The sequence below is a fragment of the Taurulus bubalis genome, assembly GCF_910589615.1.
Source record: "Taurulus bubalis genome assembly, chromosome: 15".
NCBI classification, from domain to species: domain Eukaryota; kingdom Metazoa; phylum Chordata; class Actinopteri; order Perciformes; family Cottidae; genus Taurulus; species Taurulus bubalis.
Genome location: NC_136603.1, coordinates 18,583,141 through 18,600,988, shown reverse-complemented (window position 1 = coordinate 18,600,988; position 17,848 = coordinate 18,583,141). Strand labels below are relative to the sequence as shown.

At 40.0% G+C, this 17,848-nt stretch overlaps 1 protein-coding gene across 2 annotated transcripts; it reads left to right on the top strand.

The window, feature by feature from the left end:
- Positions 1-2,043: 2,043 nt before the first annotated feature.
- Positions 2,044-17,618, top strand: pcbp3 (poly(rC) binding protein 3; the record flags this gene model as incomplete). Of its 2 annotated transcripts, none has more annotated exons than XM_079231346.1 (12): positions 2,044-2,118; positions 4,606-4,629; positions 4,763-4,795; positions 5,034-5,150; positions 5,867-5,998; positions 6,656-6,784; positions 8,137-8,211; positions 11,408-11,449; positions 13,109-13,184; positions 14,188-14,240; positions 14,776-14,945; positions 17,582-17,618. In XM_079231346.1, the coding sequence occupies 12 exons, from the start codon at positions 2,044-2,046 to the stop codon at positions 17,616-17,618; spliced, it is 963 nt and encodes a 320-aa protein (XP_079087472.1). The 2 variants fall into 2 exon arrangements, with proteins under 2 accessions (XP_079087472.1, XP_079087471.1); XM_079231345.1 differs by having other exon boundaries at positions 13,106-13,184.
- Positions 17,619-17,848: the final 230 nt, after the last annotated feature.

Sequence of the window (17,848 nt, the reverse complement as noted above, 5' to 3'; positions counted from 1 at the left end):
TCATTTTTTGTAGTCTATAGTGTCCACCTTCTATTGCTGCAATGATAGCTAATGTTACAGTGCAGGGTTTGTTAAGCTAAGCTAGCTGATGTCCCCAACAGAAGACATGCTAGGTAACTTCTATGATTGTTCTATTGCCAGTTTGCTGTACTGTACTGTAAGGCTGGCTTCATTTCACATTTGTCCACAGTTTCTTGAGTCCATTTACAATTTTGAGTCACCTGGCTGTCCTACAAATGCAAACTGCCGAACACTCCTTTACAAACAAAACGTGATGAAATAAGTGCAAACATGTTCTGTATTTTGAGATACAGAAGGTCTGAGTTTGAATTATTTCCACATGAGCAAAGAACAACAGCAATAGCTGAAAGTTGCGTCTTTTTTTTGCATGTGAATCTGTCGCCAAACAAGCTACCATACACAATCAGAAACGCTCAACTTTATTCCCCAGAGAAATGTATAAATTTCCTGGGGCCTTTTTGATATCTGTAGAAAATGACATGATAACTTGTGCAGGTTATTATAGCCGTAGAAAGTCAACAGAGTGTATGAAGAAATACATATTTGATCATGCTGTCTGTGTGTAATGATACTGGTCAGATATTTAGAGAACAACCATAGCAGTTCAAGCCTGGGGGAAATATTGTGAGTGAACTCACTTTCTGTTTCCAATGGCACAGTATATTACAATTCACAGTACAGAAAAGATACATCTTGTGAAATTGCATTTCAGTTTATGCATAATCTAACTGTAAGGACTGCTGTAAGTACAGTGAACATGTCACAATCACACCTTGCAATCATTCCATCTCCATATTATTTTGTCATGCTGTGTTTATGCAATATTTATAATGAATTGTGACTACCATAGAGTCATCTATGGTAGTCATTATACAATAATTAAACGTTGGTCCTAACTTGGCTCTATGCAGAAACTATATCTTGATTTAGTACTAATTGATTTATTCTGTAATGTGCAACGTGTGGACTTAGCAAGGGAAGATATTACAATGAACGGAATATTTCTTCTAACTTCTTCCACAGAAAAAGTAACTTCCACTTTTTGGCATCCATCCATGCATAAGGCTGCCATATTCACCTTTGCCTTAGTAGAAAATGCAAAGGGGACCAAAGTAATTTGACTAACTATTGTAAGGACACTGGAAGAAAACATATTGTAAAGAGCCTTTTACTGGTGAGGACTTAGCCACTAAGGATTTTGCTGCACCTTGAAGTGAACATCATTACACAGAGAAATTCATTCTAAGGAGTTTAGTCGATGCATTCATACCGTCATTTAGTTTCATCCCCAGTGCGGTCCTTTGTGACAAATTAATAGCTTTGACCCTTTAGTGGTCAGCATTATGATTTGTGAACCATTGAGCGTCCTAAATGTATTTTGTACATATATCCCTCTAAACTGTGGCGTCCAATGATAAACAAAACAATCAGGTTCCTTTTTTTTTCCTTTTTTATTAATTTCTGAGACAGTAAATCCCTGGTGGAGCTGAATCTAATTACATTTGGTTATTCCCCTATCCTCTCTGCATATTTATGTCTTATTTATGGAGTAATTATTGTGTGGGGACCTCACAAAAGTGATGCCTAGCTGTGCTGTTTTTGCAGACACCCTTTTTTTTAAGCACACAATTTGGGCTAAATGTGCGGTGACCTATAAGATGAGCACGATGAGATTAGCTATTTTAAGTTGTATTCAAAATGTAAGGATTTGTGGAAAATACATTATGTCTTGTATGTTTTGCCATACACAAAAAGCAACAAAAAAAACAAACAGTTTTTCAATATTTTTACAAAACGCCCAAAGCTGTTGTATTGCAACCCAACAGGACAGAAGTTTTGAATGAACTGCTATTCATGATCCGTCCGCTTAAATATGTGAAAATATATAATAGCATAACAACATGTTTTCATGTTATGTTTGTTTAGCAGGTGATTGGCTGGCTGGAATACCACCCTACCCCTTCTCCTTCTGAGGACATCCCATTCCAGGCCGGTGCTTTGGTCTCACTCCCTCCCCCCAGCATGGAGCCCACCAAAGTCCAGTCAGATGGTGGCCTCAATGTCACCCTCACTATCCGCCTCCTCATGCATGGAAAGGTAAGCAGGCACAGACATTTATGCTGACTCTGGTTGAAGGGAAATACATGTTGGCAATTTGTTTCTTCATTAAAAGGGCCATTTAAATCATATTTTACCTTTTACAGCAAATCTTCCACCACAATATGACCATTGGTTAAATATTATTCAAAATGTATTTTGAATAGAGAACCATATGTTTCAAGGTGACCACATGGAGATTAAAAGACATTTGCATTTACCGGGCAGGGAAGGTTTAATGCAAATATGATTATTATGGGAAGTATATGGACCCAGATGTTTTTGAAGGATGACCCACACTAGAGACTAAAATCCTCGGCCGCTGAACATTCTTTTCTAAATCTGGTCGTAATCCCTGAAGTCAAGCCTGTATGTTAAATGCAGCTGCACTCAACATTAACTTGAAGGTTGTAAAACTACACTAACTAAACTATAGTTTAACTCACAGATCCACTGCAGCCGTACGTCTGCACATCCGTTTTCACGCTGAAAGATCAACATGAAAGCTCATCTTATCTCCTTGGTGTGACACTGCTCCTCTTGTCCCAGTCTCAACATGACAGCGGGTTCTGTGCAGCGCGCGACATCCAACTGAGAATAAAACATGACCTTTAATGTTAAAGATGGAAGTGCTGAGCTTTGAATTTTAGCTCTGCTGATCCCACTGCAGTTTGCATCTTCCTAGCTTTATACAGTATGCCAGGATTGATATGGAGGCTGGACGTGTTGCACTCTCAGCTTGATGGTTGAACGTCGTGGCAGCCGGGCAGCAGTTGTCTTTTGTCTTTCAGTGCCACTCTCTGCACTAGCTTGACCTCACAACACTTTATTGTGTTGATACACAGACCGGGCCTCTGGGATCAGGACGGTTGATTAGAGCTCACAAGTAGAGACTCCACTTCCAGACTTAAAGAGTGACAGGCTTCTACCGACTCCGCTCGGTGTGTTCTTGTCTGTCAGCCCCTCGTGTTTTCAGGTTTCCCAGGGCACGGAGTAAGTGGGCACTGCCATCGATTTTTTGTTCAAGCACTTATGTGTGCTGTGCTCTCCCTCCACTCTCTTCCCCTTCTACTCTTTGAGAGGTGGTCAGACTTGGTGTGTGTGTGTGTGTGTGTGTGTGTGTGTGTGTGTGTGTGTGTGTGTTGGCCCCGCCAGATCATGCTCAGTTATCTTTACCATTGCTTTTCCTGCAGTGGGCCACAATAACTAAAAGTGGCAAGCAACTTGCCTCACTTACTTCAAGTCTGCAGAGTTTGTTGAAGGGTAATGAAACTGAATGACTGTTTAAATGCCTCCATCTTCAGGGAGGTTAGCTGGACGCTAGGTAATTGGAAAGCACACGCCGCACGTCTCCACTGAGTTGGCCTTGTTGGTGAGGTGTGTGGCACGAGGACTAAAGCCAAAATCTTCCCCTTGTTTTTTTATGCCTATCGATCCGCAGCCCAATTATTCACCCGACTGCATTGCTGCTCATGCAGGAGCTCCAGACACCGATGACCCAGTGACAGTTTGTATAACCCTGCAGCCAACCAGGCCCAGTCAGGCCCCAGAGAGGTAGTAGATGGCGTATGTGGGAGGGCTTTTGGCAGCATGATCCTGGTCTGGCTCTTTTTGCTCACAGCAGTAGAAGCTGCCATTTGGATGGGCTGGGTGAGGTGTTGGAGAGCAATGCCAGCATGGTCTGTACTGCAGGGGGCCTTCGCTCGGACACGCCCACTCCTCCACAGTGTTGGTTGTGAAGTGCTTTTCTCGTCTTCCAACCACTCAAAGCGATTTAACACTACATGTCATTCACCCATCAACACCCATTCATATACTGATGGGAGGGGCCACCTGCCCATCAGGACTAGCTAGCATTCATACACCGCGAACCGGGGATCGAACCGCCGTTCCTTTGATTGAGTGAGGACAACGCGCTCTACCACTGAGCAACGGGCAGGAATGAATTCCTTCGTTTTCATGTTTGTTTTTTCAGTTCTGGGTGGGAGTTTTGTCGAAGCATAAATTCAGTTGTAAATATACATCTGATTAGATTTACTGTAGCTGTGAGTTGGTCTGACTGTCAGATGTGAGTGATGCATCATTGTGTAGGAGCTTGAATAAATCTATCGTAATACAGTTTCTGAATGCATGGAAAGACATGTCATTTGTGGGTGATGGACATTGATACAATACAGTAAATCATGGATGATTAAATAGATGAAAACATAAAGAGTAGAGCAGGAACATAAACAGAAATATACATTTTGTAGCAAGTAACAAAGTTTGTATTGGAATTTTCATTTAGAGTAAAATGTTTGAGTAAAAAGATGAAAATGCTTGAATGAATTACACATTCTTAAAAAAGTGTGGAAAGTGGAAAGTGTGTCCCTCAACACCGCCATGCAGCTGTGAACCCGTTGCATGCCCCAGTACCGCTTGCACTTTCTTCAATTAATCATTGTCGGAAAATCCATGTTTTACTCTCTTGTCTGTTTTGTTTTGTAGGAGGTTGGAAGTATAATTGGAAAGGTATGTTATTTGTATTAAATCACACATGTGTGTAATATTGGGGAAAAAATTATATATATATATATATATATATATATATGAACCATGATTGTAATCAATCGTAAGTAATTTACTAAAATGTACTTCTTTACAGAAAGGGGAAACAGTGAAAAAGATGCGAGAAGAGGTGGGTTTCAATCTAAAAGAAAAAACACAACATTTTAATAATGAAATAATACATATATGTACGACAGTACAAAGCAAGCAATTCACAATCTGATTTACTGAAAACACTTTGAAGAATACAAATTGCTAAAAAAAAAAGAATAACAAACTTCACTAGATTATTTAAATGCAGTAGTTATTCCTGGATTAAGAACTCGCATCAATTATAGTGATCCGTATGTTTGTGTGTTTTTTCCCAGAGCGGAGCACGAATCAATATTTCTGAAGGCAACTGTCCAGAGAGGATTGTCACCATCACTGGACCAACAGACACCATCTTCAAGGCTTTTGCTATGATTGCCTACAAATTCGAGGAGGTATGATAAGAGAGTGACCGCAGTGTTTCTATACATAGTGAACAATGCATGTCCAATGGGGGTTCAAGGTCTTTTGCCATCTTTATATAAACACACACATATAGTGCCAGGAATGTATTAGTGACATTTTAGACACGGTGCTGTATCCCAATTTAAAAGCGCTGACACAAAGATCTGCTTATATCTTAAAGGACCACAACTTTTATATAATGGTTATATTTTACATGTGCAAAATACATCTACAGTTGTTAAATATGCACACAGACTTTTCTGATTGGGTATACAGCACATGTATATAAGGCGCCTACTCCTTCATCATTGTACCCCATGGCTAGGTGAATTTAAATCATCTCCTTTGGGCGACTTCTTCCTCTGATTGTGTCTTTGATGTGACTCACCTACTTGTTATACCAAAGCACCGTGACGGCAACTTGCAAGAGGAGACCCTCTGCTGCGTCCTCGATGACGTGTTTAAAATCTGCTCTGCTGAAACAAGGCTTTCAATATTTACGGACACAGCCAGAGAGCAGGGTCCATTCACCAAGCGGAAAAGATGCGAAATAATGATTGAAACGCATGTGTTTCTGCAGCTTATTTGCACTGACTTTCAAGTTTTTGAACTGATTTATATGGATAGGCGTCATTGATTTGTATGGGTCACATTGAGGAAAATGTTTACCACCGCAGGATGAAATATACATTCTTTTTTTTTTCAGGACATAATCAATTCCATGAGCAACAGCCCAGCAACCAGCAAGCCCCCCGTCACCTTAAGGCTTGTAGTGCCGGCCAGTCAGTGTGGCTCCCTCATAGGGAAAGGAGGCTCCAAGATAAAAGAAATGAGAGAGGTACGGTATGAAACCTTTTTTATGGATAACTACAAAAAAATAATTGCTGCACGGATGACAAAGTCAGGCCTTTTCTAGTTTTTGCCTTGTCTGAAAAAATAGTGGAGACATTTGTTTGGTCTCTCCCCTGGAGTTGGTTACATTTTGTGAATTCATATTCTCCATGAACACGTAAAGGGGAACTACCCCCATTTTCAAAATTCCTACATGTTAGTCTAATGATCTTAGACAGTCCAAACATATACCGGTAGATAAACATTGTCAATACTCTCTGAAATCCTAAATCTAGAGTACTCAAACAAAAATGTATTAGACAATGAATTGGAAAATATGTTTTAGATGGAATGTATTTTTCCCCTGATTACGGTCTCAGTTTTAATCAAACATTTTTAAACATGTGGATACGGTTGTTAATTGAGGTTAGGTTAAGGCAACAATAACATTTGGCGAGGTAAAAAAACATCATGGTTTGAGTCAAAATTAACGTATTCATTATGTTTTTTAAAGCTACGGATGGAAATTAAAATAAATTAACGGTATAAAGAAAGTTGCACTTTTCAATACGCACATACTCACCAAAATCAGGAGGCACAGCCTGTACGACTTCGAACAGAATCCGATCAACATTGTCTCTCAACGTCCCTTACTCTACTCCAGTCCACAGGGGCCCAGGTCCAGGTGGCAGGGGACATGCTGCCCAACTCCACAGAACGTGCAGTGACAATCTCTGGGACCCCAGAAGCCATCATCCAGTGTGTCAAACAAATCTGTGTGGTCATGCTGGAGGTACAGTATGTCAGCATTGAGAGATGATTTATATATAAGTGCTCATTTTAGGAAGAATTAGGTTGTTTATTATTCAAGAACTTAGAGTTCAAGGCTTCAAAGGCTGTGTCACATTTATGGTAAGACATTCATACACCATGTCTCCACAAGTAGTTACATTCACATTCACGGGAATCAGTGTTTTAAAATTGAAAAAAAAGGATATGATGAGACACAAATTAGGCTGTGTCAGAAACACCTGGTTATTGTTATCCATAACTGCCAACGTGATAAGCACTCTGGTTGCGTAATTGAGAGTGCAATTCGTGTCTAGTCATGTACTTTCCAATTTGGATAGTACAAACTGGAGAATTATTTGTGGCGTAACACAGAGTAAAATTGTCTCATTACAGTTTCCAGGAAGCAATTTGTAATAACCATTTAACCATTGTTGTGTAGAATCAAATAGGTGAACTGTCAGGAATACACAAGCCTGCTTCTGTAACATTCAGAACACAGTTCTTGTTTCTTCATATTATATTTAAAGCGCATACCTAAGTGGACAGTTCTCCCTCCACAGCGCAGCAGCGACAGAGGAAATGTAATTAAGCCCTCTCCACTGTCTTGATCGGCCTGTTGCTGCAGCTCGGCATGAATCAATAGCTCTGTGTCATTATGGTACGTTTGCAAATGGAACGTCCAGCCCACTCACTGAAATCACCTCCCCACTGTCTTGGGCGAAAAAAATAAAAAAGATAAAATAGTGTGGTGGTGATGGCGCATTTAATCTGGGGTTATCAGGTTTTACACGTGCCCGGTTTTTTTATTATGTTGTATCTTCCATGAATAGACTACTAATACCTCTGAGCTCCATGACTCCTTTTTTGGGGGGGTTTCACAAACAACATTTACATTTTCAAAAGCTGCCAGCAAATACAAACATGTATCACTGTAAGAGCACAAAGTTACCAGGATGCAATATTATCTCAGGGGGATTTTTCTGCTGTTTCTCTGACATGTGATCGAGAGCATGAATACATGCCAATTACCAAATTAAACAAACTACCTCAAAGCACCAGAGTACTGAATTATTTGAAAGAGAGAGTTCCACATTTTGGGGAGTATGCTTGTTAGATTTCTTGCTGAGAGTTAGATGACAGGATCAATACCATCGTCATATGTGCATTTGATTGTGTATGCTAAGCTAAGCTAACATATGAGGCAGGCACACTTCAATGTGTTTTGGATCGTATCATCTAATTCTTAGCAATTCATAGAATGAGCATATTTCCCAAAATGTTGAACAAGCATTTTTTTTTTATAAATTAGGAACATGCTGACTTTGCCTCTCCTCTCTCTTCCCTTTCTCTTAGTCTCCACCAAAAGGTGCCACCATCCCTTATCGCCCGAAGCCCGCCTCCACCCCAGTCATTTTTTCTGGTGGCCAGGTAAGAGCTGAGCTAGCTCAAGTTGTTAGTCTGTGCCTACAGCCAACCTGAGACTTTTACTGCAGCATCAGCCACTGCTTGTTCCTGCATGCCTTTCTACTTTTCATGTGCAAAACTGCCTGCCACCACAACCCTTCTACAAACGAGGCTGTCCTCACTAGAAACAAATCACAGCACTGGTTGTATGTTCAAACACTAAAATGGCCAGTGTTCGTATTTTCCTGACAAACAACCTATTCCAGTCGTGCAAATGTGTTTGAGCACTGTCAGCAGCAAAGGCAGAAATAGTGTGGTGTTGTTAAACTGCTTTGAGGTCTCAGGGAGGTAGGCCAGGCTTGGTTTGATGTGTGTACAAAACATGTGACTTGGGACCAGAGCATGTAGTTCCAACGCAGTCTCAATCCCAACTCGTCAAATACCAACGTTTGGTCAAAAAGCGAGATCGTGCACAGGACTCGGTCGGGATGTCACCAACCGTGCTCTTTTCCTAAACCTAACCAAGTGGTTTCGTTGCCTCAACCTGAACTTCCTGTGCACACAAAGGTTTATTTGAAAAGTGGAAACTGACACACCTTCCCTGACACGTCCAGAATTGGCGCTAGAGGGGTACCTAGAGCGCCATAGTTAGAATGTGTTGGCAGTTAATGTGCGGTTTCCTACCTTGGTTGCAGATCTGGGCTGAAAGCCGTTGGATGCATTTGAAAATGTAGTAAATTTGAGAGAAACGTCACATAACTACTTGTGACAACTCCAATCTGGAGTTTTTTTCCTTTGTCTGGAAGTCATCCCCAGTTGATGTTTAATGCTTAAGACAAAATTGAAGCCTAATGCACAAGCCTGTTTTGGAAAATGTTGAGGAATGAACACACTCACAGGGATACATAGAAACACACAAACACCTGTGTAACATAGTCCATCTCGATACAAAACCAATGCATAAATACTACCTTTGTATCACTTGTGTAGTTCTTAATAGTGTCAAATTGGATTGCATCACTTTGTGCAGATGTTCCTGTTATTGTGTCCACTCTATTGTTTTGTAACCAGAAAAATCTGCTATAATTTTCTGTACTACAATCTATAGACACTAGTCTACTGAACATGTTGGTTCACTGAGACTTTGTATGAATAAATAAACAGAAGAACCAAACATGAAGACTCAAGAAGCAGCTCTTACTGGAGCTGTTCTCTTGAAGACTGGTGGCAAAGCAACTTCCTTTACATTATGAAATACTTTTCACCCTTCAGTCTAGTGCACTATGACATGGAGGATATTACCTTGTTTTACACCCACATTAATCATATAATGTTTATATAATAATAAATCAATATGAAATAAACCGCTTCTAAGATTTGCATGTGCAAGGTCTCATTGCACTTCATCTATATACATCATATTATACACTGTATCGGCCTGCTCTCATTCCAAGGGCGTCAGACAGCGATGCATTGTCACGCCCCTCTGATACGATGAACAAGGCACGCTTTAGCGTCTGTATGAGATGAACCCGACTCCCAGGTAACTATAATGTAAACCCATCCATGTCCATATTAGATGCTTTCCTAAAGCTTACTAAATGGCTTTGTTGCCTTATTTTGAGCCAAACCATGATGTTTTTTTCAGGAAAAGAGCTGGAGTAACACTCCACAGTTAGGGTAACCTTTGGTAAAGTAAAACTGGCATGTCGATTTTTGAAGGGGTTCCTTGTCCTTTCAACTCAATATATGGAAATGCAAATGGGTTCTATGGGTACCTATGTGTCTTATTCCCACTTTATTTGAATATTTCTGCATACTGGGGTTCCTAATTAGTATAAAATGAGCCCAAATGTATTCATGCATGACAATGTATGTCCCCATAGTAGTCATTTTACATCGGGAGACCATTTTCTGAAACTTGCTTCAACGCAAAAAATTACCTGTTGTGACTTCTAGGATAATCTCCGCCTCATGAAACTTTAAAACCAAAAACAAGAGACCTCTGGCATTCAGAAGAAGTATATTGACAATAGGGGGTTTCTGAGCAGTATCAAAATGTGATTCTTCCAAATGTCAACGTTTTTGATGCAAAATCAAAGCAGGACGTTTTCTAGTAAATTCCTCAAGGTCTTGTTGTCTTAAATTAGTTTCTCAATAAATTTGCGGGATGTATAAAATTGTTAGATTTAGCACCAAATCTTCAAAAACAAATGGTATCAAGCCAAAAATTGCTGCAAAAAAGTATAAGACATAAGCATGATGGCCTGGGAATGGCCATCATTTACATCCATCTTAATATGATATGCCCTTTTACACTTTCAATTTTTTTTTAAATGATTAATTATTTTTTATTTCTGATTCAAGACTTGAACAACTTGACACACCCTGCTGAGCTGCATCTCAAATGAATGTTCTGGTTCCCAGATTGCAGATGATGCATACACCTTCTATGTGGTTTATACTGATTACCTGTCAGCTCCCCTTAAGACCCCCTCTCCCCTCCTAAAAAAGACAAAAAACAAGTCCATGTGGGTCTCTTACAGTAATCAAGTGATGCCAGAATGTGACGAGTTGGGATGAGAACATGTTGAATGCATAATGCATTAATGTCACTGCTTGTATGTGGTAAAAATGAGTATGGCTGAGAAAAACATTCACTGTAATGTCTCTTACCGTTTTAGAAAATCATATTATATTTGCAATCAAAACGTTTTCATGGAGCAAAAAGTGTTAAGAGGGTTTGTATAGCTGAGAATGAACAATCTTACTTGCTTTATTGTGTGATTTTTTTTATATAGCCCAATATCATGGCAGGATGTGAAATAGCACATACATATAAACAGTTTTGTGTGCTTGGAGACAAATTGTCTAGTTTATTGTGTCGCTCTGCACGAAAACACAATGATAAGTCAATCAGGATCGCAGTGGACAGGTGAATTACACACGTCCAGCGCGTCTCCGAAGATGTTGTTGTGAACCTCATGATGGGCAAAGTGGTTTTGTTGCCTAAACCTAACTTCTGTTTTGTAGCGTAATGTTGTCCAGAAAAAGAGCGACACGATAAAAACGGACTATTCGTGTCCCTGTACACAACACCGATGGATTGAGATTTGTGACGAGTTCACAAACTGTCTTGGGACTGTGTTGGATGTTCTCCCCCTCTTATTGTTAACAAGATCCTAAAACCTGCTATCTGTTATGTTGTTCATCTCCACAGGCCTACACAATTCAGGGACAATACGCCATACCACATCCAGATGTGAGTTCTTGGTCTCTTTTTTATTCAGTCAAGAGTTCTACCTGTATCTTAATCATGTATAATACAAAATAGTTGCAGATATCTTATTGCAAGGACACAGCAGCTCTTTGACATCATCAAGAAGCAAGTCATAAATCATGACCTCCAAAATCTCTGTTCTTGTGGTTTAAAGCACCAGTGTGTATCATTTCTGGGGACCTATGAGCACAAATTGAATTTAACATTCATAACTATGTTTTCACAGTCATGTTTAAACTTAAACTAATTACAATGGTCATTTTATATACATACATACATACATACATACATACATGAAATTTGGCCTCTGCATTTAACCTATCCGTAGCATTTTAGGCACCCATGGAGCAACTGGGGGTGTTCAGTACACTTCAACATGCGAACTGTAGAAGGCCAGGGATCGAACCGGCTACTTTGTGTGTTAAAGGACAACCACTCTACCCCCATAAGCCACAGCCGCCCCTCCCTACACTAGCCTAGAACGGACACAGCAAACCAAACACTGGCTCCAGAGAGATCCTTTTGCATTTTTACATTAACCGAAAGCCACGTTGTTCTCCGACTCGCTTGTGAAACTGCCATAATGTGAGTCACAGAGCGCAAAACCAAGTTACTGATGTTGCTCCTAAAGTAATATTGTTATGGGAAGGATGGCTTCTGAACCTAGCAAATGGTGTGACCACAGTTTTGCACTCGGCGGCCCATGTTACCACAGTCTTGAGTGAGCCGAGGGTTATTCAATTAGTTGCAATCTGCAACCACAACACTAGATGCCACCAAATTCTACACACCCAGGGTGAACTACAGCTCAACCGCCATAAATAACTCTTATTATGTGGGTTGATTACAACATGTTGACTGTTGGGGATAACAATAAAGACAAAGACAATAATGGCAGATTTGATACAGACACCCCTTTTAATTCCGCTGGCCCAAATAGTCTCCATTAATAATCTGCCTTCATCTGTCCTTGTCGTAAGAGCATCTCAAGAGCTACAGTGTGTCACATCCACTAATTCAAAGTTGGGCAGTGATTGATGCCAGTGGAGGTGGTGGTTGACGGTACAATCACTCAAGTAGAGGCTTGACACCCTCTTCCACCCTCATTAAAACTCCTCTTAAAAGGGAAAGACGGCTTGAAAGCCTCCGTCTTCCCCCATTCCTGATGGAAATGATCCACAGCAGGGGATGGATATGCTGTGACCATGTCTGGGGGGGCAAAGGTTCTTAGTTCTGAGCCATAAGTGCCAGCTAGAAGAACACAGGGTAATTGAGGAGGCAAATGAGAATTACATTTCTTCCTGCTTTTGGTTCATGTGCTCATGCGTGGAGTTGTTTGTCTCTCCATTTTGTTCCTTAAAACAAACAAAAAAATCCAATCGATTCATATTCAAATTACAAGGGAATTAGCAGAAAAGGAAGAATAATTCAATTAAGCAATTTACAACTCCGTGACAGACAATCACCCCTCTCTCTCTATACCTCTTTTTCTCTTACTTTTTTTTGTCCACCACCACCCTTTGTCATGGCCTCCTTCTCCTCACCGTTTCTTCACTCTAGTTTTTGTTTGCTTCATTTCTCGGTGTGACCTGTGTACCAGTAACCTCTTAGTTCTACTTTCCCTCCTAACCCCTTCAGCAGTTGACCAAGCTCCACCAGTTGGCTATGCAGCAAACCCCCTTTACCCCTCTCGGACAGACCACCCCTGCTTTCCCTGGTACGTACCCACAAGGCCCTTTAGACATTTCCTTCTCTTTGCATCCAGAGAAATGTTTTTCTCTCTCCCTACCTTCCACCTTATCTCTCGTTTGGCACAGCATGACTTGACCCCTGTGGTTTCTCTCCTTCTTTGATTTTTTCATGTATATATTTTTCTCTGGGCTCTGTCTGATATTATGCCGGTGAAATGCACAAAAACATTGCACTGGGCTTCACTTTAAAACAATGAATACATAATTGTGTTATCTCTTGGGAACAGGATCCTTCCTCGAACACATTTTTAGCTTTCTTAACTTTCCATTACAGATGAAAACCTCCCGTGAAATAGGTTTTCCACATTGTACTATAAAAATAACCAACACAATCTGCCCCCATCTCAACTGTTTCATATGGACTTTGGTACATATAATATTCTTTCTGCATCATGTTCTGCATTTTAACTTGCAAAAGACCAACTGAAAATATCTGATTAATAAATGGATTTATTTTTGATCACTTTCATCTAAACAGATAAGTGTTTTTCTCTTATACATAGACTTATTGATTGAGTCAACATAGGTCCTTTAAAAAAAGTGCTGTAAAAATAAAGTGCAGGAAAGGTTTTATTTGGAAATAAGGTTACATATTTAAAGGAACCGTTTGATATTTTGGGATAATATGGGCAGTCATTATCTGGACAAGAGTTAAATTATAAAATACCACTGTAATGCTCGAGCCAACAGCCAGTTAGATTAGCTTAGCAAAAAGACTAGTAACAGTAGGACATCAGCTACCGTAGCTGGCCTGGTTAGCTGTAAAATCTGCCTACCATCACTTTTAAAGAGTTGAGAAGATTGCCACCGACCATTATAATGAGAGCGGTACCAATCTTCTTTGTCAATTCTTGGCAAAGAAGCGGATAAACCCATTTCCCAAAATATCAAAAATAGTCCTTTGAAAGGTTAAAGGGACTTTTTAAAAACAAATCTCTTTTTTTCTCATCCCATTGCTCCCCAATTCAGGTTTGGATGCCAATCCACCAGCCAGCACCCATGAACTCGCTATTCCCAATGATGTGAGTGATGCCTTCTTGAGCCAGCTGCCTGATGGATAGCCGTTATTAATGAAAATTATGTGCTTTTTAAATGATGGGTCTTTCAATTAGCATGTTACATATATTCAAGTGATGTTGATGTGATTGTGTCATTGTGCAAAACGATTTGATACTTTGAGGTACGACACTGTAAAATATATTAGTCTTTTGTCATAGAGAACTCTGATGAAGAAAACTTTTGGAAATGAGAGAAATGTGAGAAAATCATGTTTCAATTGTATAAATGTTATAAGCGCAAATTACTTACTACAAAACCAAAAATGATCCTGCAAATTCCAGTTATTACACAGCAGAATAACCCTTATCAGCAGAACCATTGCTATCATTAATCAAACTTAATTTCCTGTATGATGGTATTTAAATGAAACCCAGGCCATTTTACTACCCATTAAACTGCCTTTTAAATATCAATCATATAACTGTAGGTATTAAGCATGTTTAAGACAACACGGACGATTCCTTGCTTTATGACCCAAAGACTTTGCTTTCCCCCCAGCTAATAGGCTGCATCATTGGACGCCAGGGAACCAAAATAAATGAGATTCGACAGATGTCTGGAGCGCAGATCAAAATTGCGAACGCCATGGAGGGCTCATCAGAGCGCCAGATCACCATCACAGGGACTCCTGCTAACATCAGCCTAGCCCAGTATCTCATCAATGCCAGGTAACCTTTCAACTCTAACTGCTGGGCTGCGGCACAATCTAGAGGATAAAAGCAACACCTGAGTGACCTTGCTCATATCAAAGATCCGAGATAACTGCTATCTGTGCTGTTTGAAAATTAAAATAATTAGCTTGCTAGTTTACTGTTGGCATTCGTGACACTGATACTTTGATGAGATGCCAGAAAAAGCACAGTACCTGTCAGGTTTTGACAAGTGCCATTTAAGGCCACGAATAATGCGGCTATTCATTTTGTAGTTTTTTTCTTTCTACTTTTGTTCCTTAGTTCCACCCACGTGTAGACATTACAACGCATTCAGTTTCAGCCAGTACACTCTTTGCAAGTAAGTGGCTCACGGGAGCAATGACAACTACCGAGACAAAGCTGTGTATTTGGACAGAACCTGCAGATTAGTAAACTGAATGTGCAATAAGTAAATCATCAAATGCTCAGTGCCAACTTCAGTTTGGAAGGTTAATGGACAAAACATTCATGACACATCTGTAAAGTATGCAGCCTCAACAAACCTAATATAACGGATGATTCTTGTGTATTTGCACATAAGCCACTTACGTTATTAAATGAAAAAAAAAAATAACTGTGAGTCCAAAATCTTTTTAGCTCCAAGAAAAGGTATAGATTCTGGACAGTATAGATACTGCACATACCAGTAAAATACTGAGGAACATATTTAGCATTTGAATTTGTTTACCATGCTACACAACAACAGTTTCCCTATCTATCCACTGCAACCAGTAATTCATTATCAACAGAGAAATATAAATGTGTTACCCACAACTCACAACCTGACTGATGTCCACAGGCCAACTAAACCTCAAAGGCAAATGTTATCAGCGTCAGAGCAGGAGAATCCACATACAGATACTCAACAAACATGACTTAATTTCTTTGACTTCTTAAGGAATTTCAGTCGACTGAGAAACTAATGGCTATTGCTTTCCCACAATTCCAATGGCAGGTTCAGGGACGTGGCTGCCATGTGGAATGACCCCTCATCCATGACTACATCCTGAAGTCACCCCAAATCTGCTTCACAATTAACCTCTTTGTGTTATCCCATGGAACATCCTTTAGACTCCCTTGGATTTTGCTAAACACTTTAGCATTAGCCTGTGGGAGACCTACAGTAAAAGTCACACTAAAACTGGTATTTGTTTTAAATGGATGTAGCCAGTGTATTGTTATTAGTTTGACATTTTGGGATTTTGGGATATTATTATTGTTATTTTTGCTTTCGGTTAATTAAGAAGATCAATACCACTTTCATGTATGTTAGTTATATATTAAGCTAGTTCTAGCTGAGCTTAGCTGCCTGGAAACAGCTAGCCTGGCTCTATTCAAAAGGTTATAACATCACAGTCCTTCTAAAGCTCACTATCTAACGTGGACGCCTGGCAACCTCACGTTGATGTCAAGGTTCCAGGAAGTCACTGTAGTTTGGCACACAACCCCCCCGTGGAAACCTTAACGTTACATTTTTACACTTCAGTGTTTGTATTAATTAAATGTTCTCGATACAATTTTCAGAGCATTAAAAATAGCAGAATGCTTAGCTTCTCCGTGCTTTGTTGACATAGCCACGCCGTACGCGCATTCCTTTTCGGGAATGGTAGTTCATGTGAGTGTGCCTCACTGACTACCTCATGGCCGCTCTGCACTGTGCTCATAGGATGGTTATAGCTGAGGTTTACACTGCTAGCTCTGAAAGCACTGTAGCTGTTGCTCGCACTCTTAGCACTGTTCACAACGTTAGCTTCAAGCTGCGAGCTAAGCTGTCATCACGTTGAGAGCTATGTAAAGGCAATAGACACTCTCTGAATGAGAAAAGTAGAACCTTTAAAACAAACCAAATGTGATATCATAATTATAGAATGCAGATTCTGCAACCTTAATAAAGAGCCATGCTGGCTGTCTCCCCCTATTTCCAGGTTTTAAGCTATGCTTAGCTAAGCTATCCATCTCCTGGCTTTAGTGCGCGTACATGAAAGTGGTATCCTCATCTTACTGCAAGAAAGGCACTGAGCGCATTTCCCAAAATGTTAAATTATTCTTTTTAGTAGACTTCATTTAGCATGCATCATTTTAATAATAATATTGTATTTATTTTTGTCATTACTATATTCTATCCATTTCCCTATTTAATCCAATTGTGTCATTGTCCGGAAAGAGTAAAATGAATAAAAAATGTAAAATGAACAAAAAAGCAAAGAAAAATAGACAAAAACACATGACTGCCACTTATGAAATGCTTATAGAAAGAAATGGGATGCGATGCCTCTGTCAGGGAATGCAGCAATTTCTACAAATCTCATGACACCACCATTATTTTCTGTCCACTGCATGGCTTCATGAAAGGGGGCTAGTGTTGCATTGGTTCTGTTACCATTTTTTTTTCATGTTCTATGTGAAAGGGTACAATGGGAAAATATGGTATAAAATCTCTGCTCGAGTTTTTTGCTGGCACCAGTTGTTTTTTTTGTCCACAAAACCAGCCAGAGCAGCATAACCTTCACTTTAAAGTGAAAGTTCTTCTTTCACAGCTGTTTTATTTTCTCTGTCTGCCTTTCTACCTTCCTCACTCCTCCCTCTCCCCCACCTTCCCTGAACTGTTCTAGGCTGACGTCTGAAGTCACTGGAATGGGCACACTCTAATTCTTACCCATCTCCCTCAGTGCATCACATGACCTTTAAATGAATGGCATTGCACCTAGCATATTTATTTATCTGTATTTGACTGTCCTGCTATTTAAGTGATTTATGATTTTGTATTTACTGTAAACATGTGTATCTGCACTGTTGCTAGGATGCCTCACACCTCTGTCCCTGTTGTTTCTGCCCCTGAAAGGTCGCCTTACTTTTTTGACACTCTAGTAACTTTCATG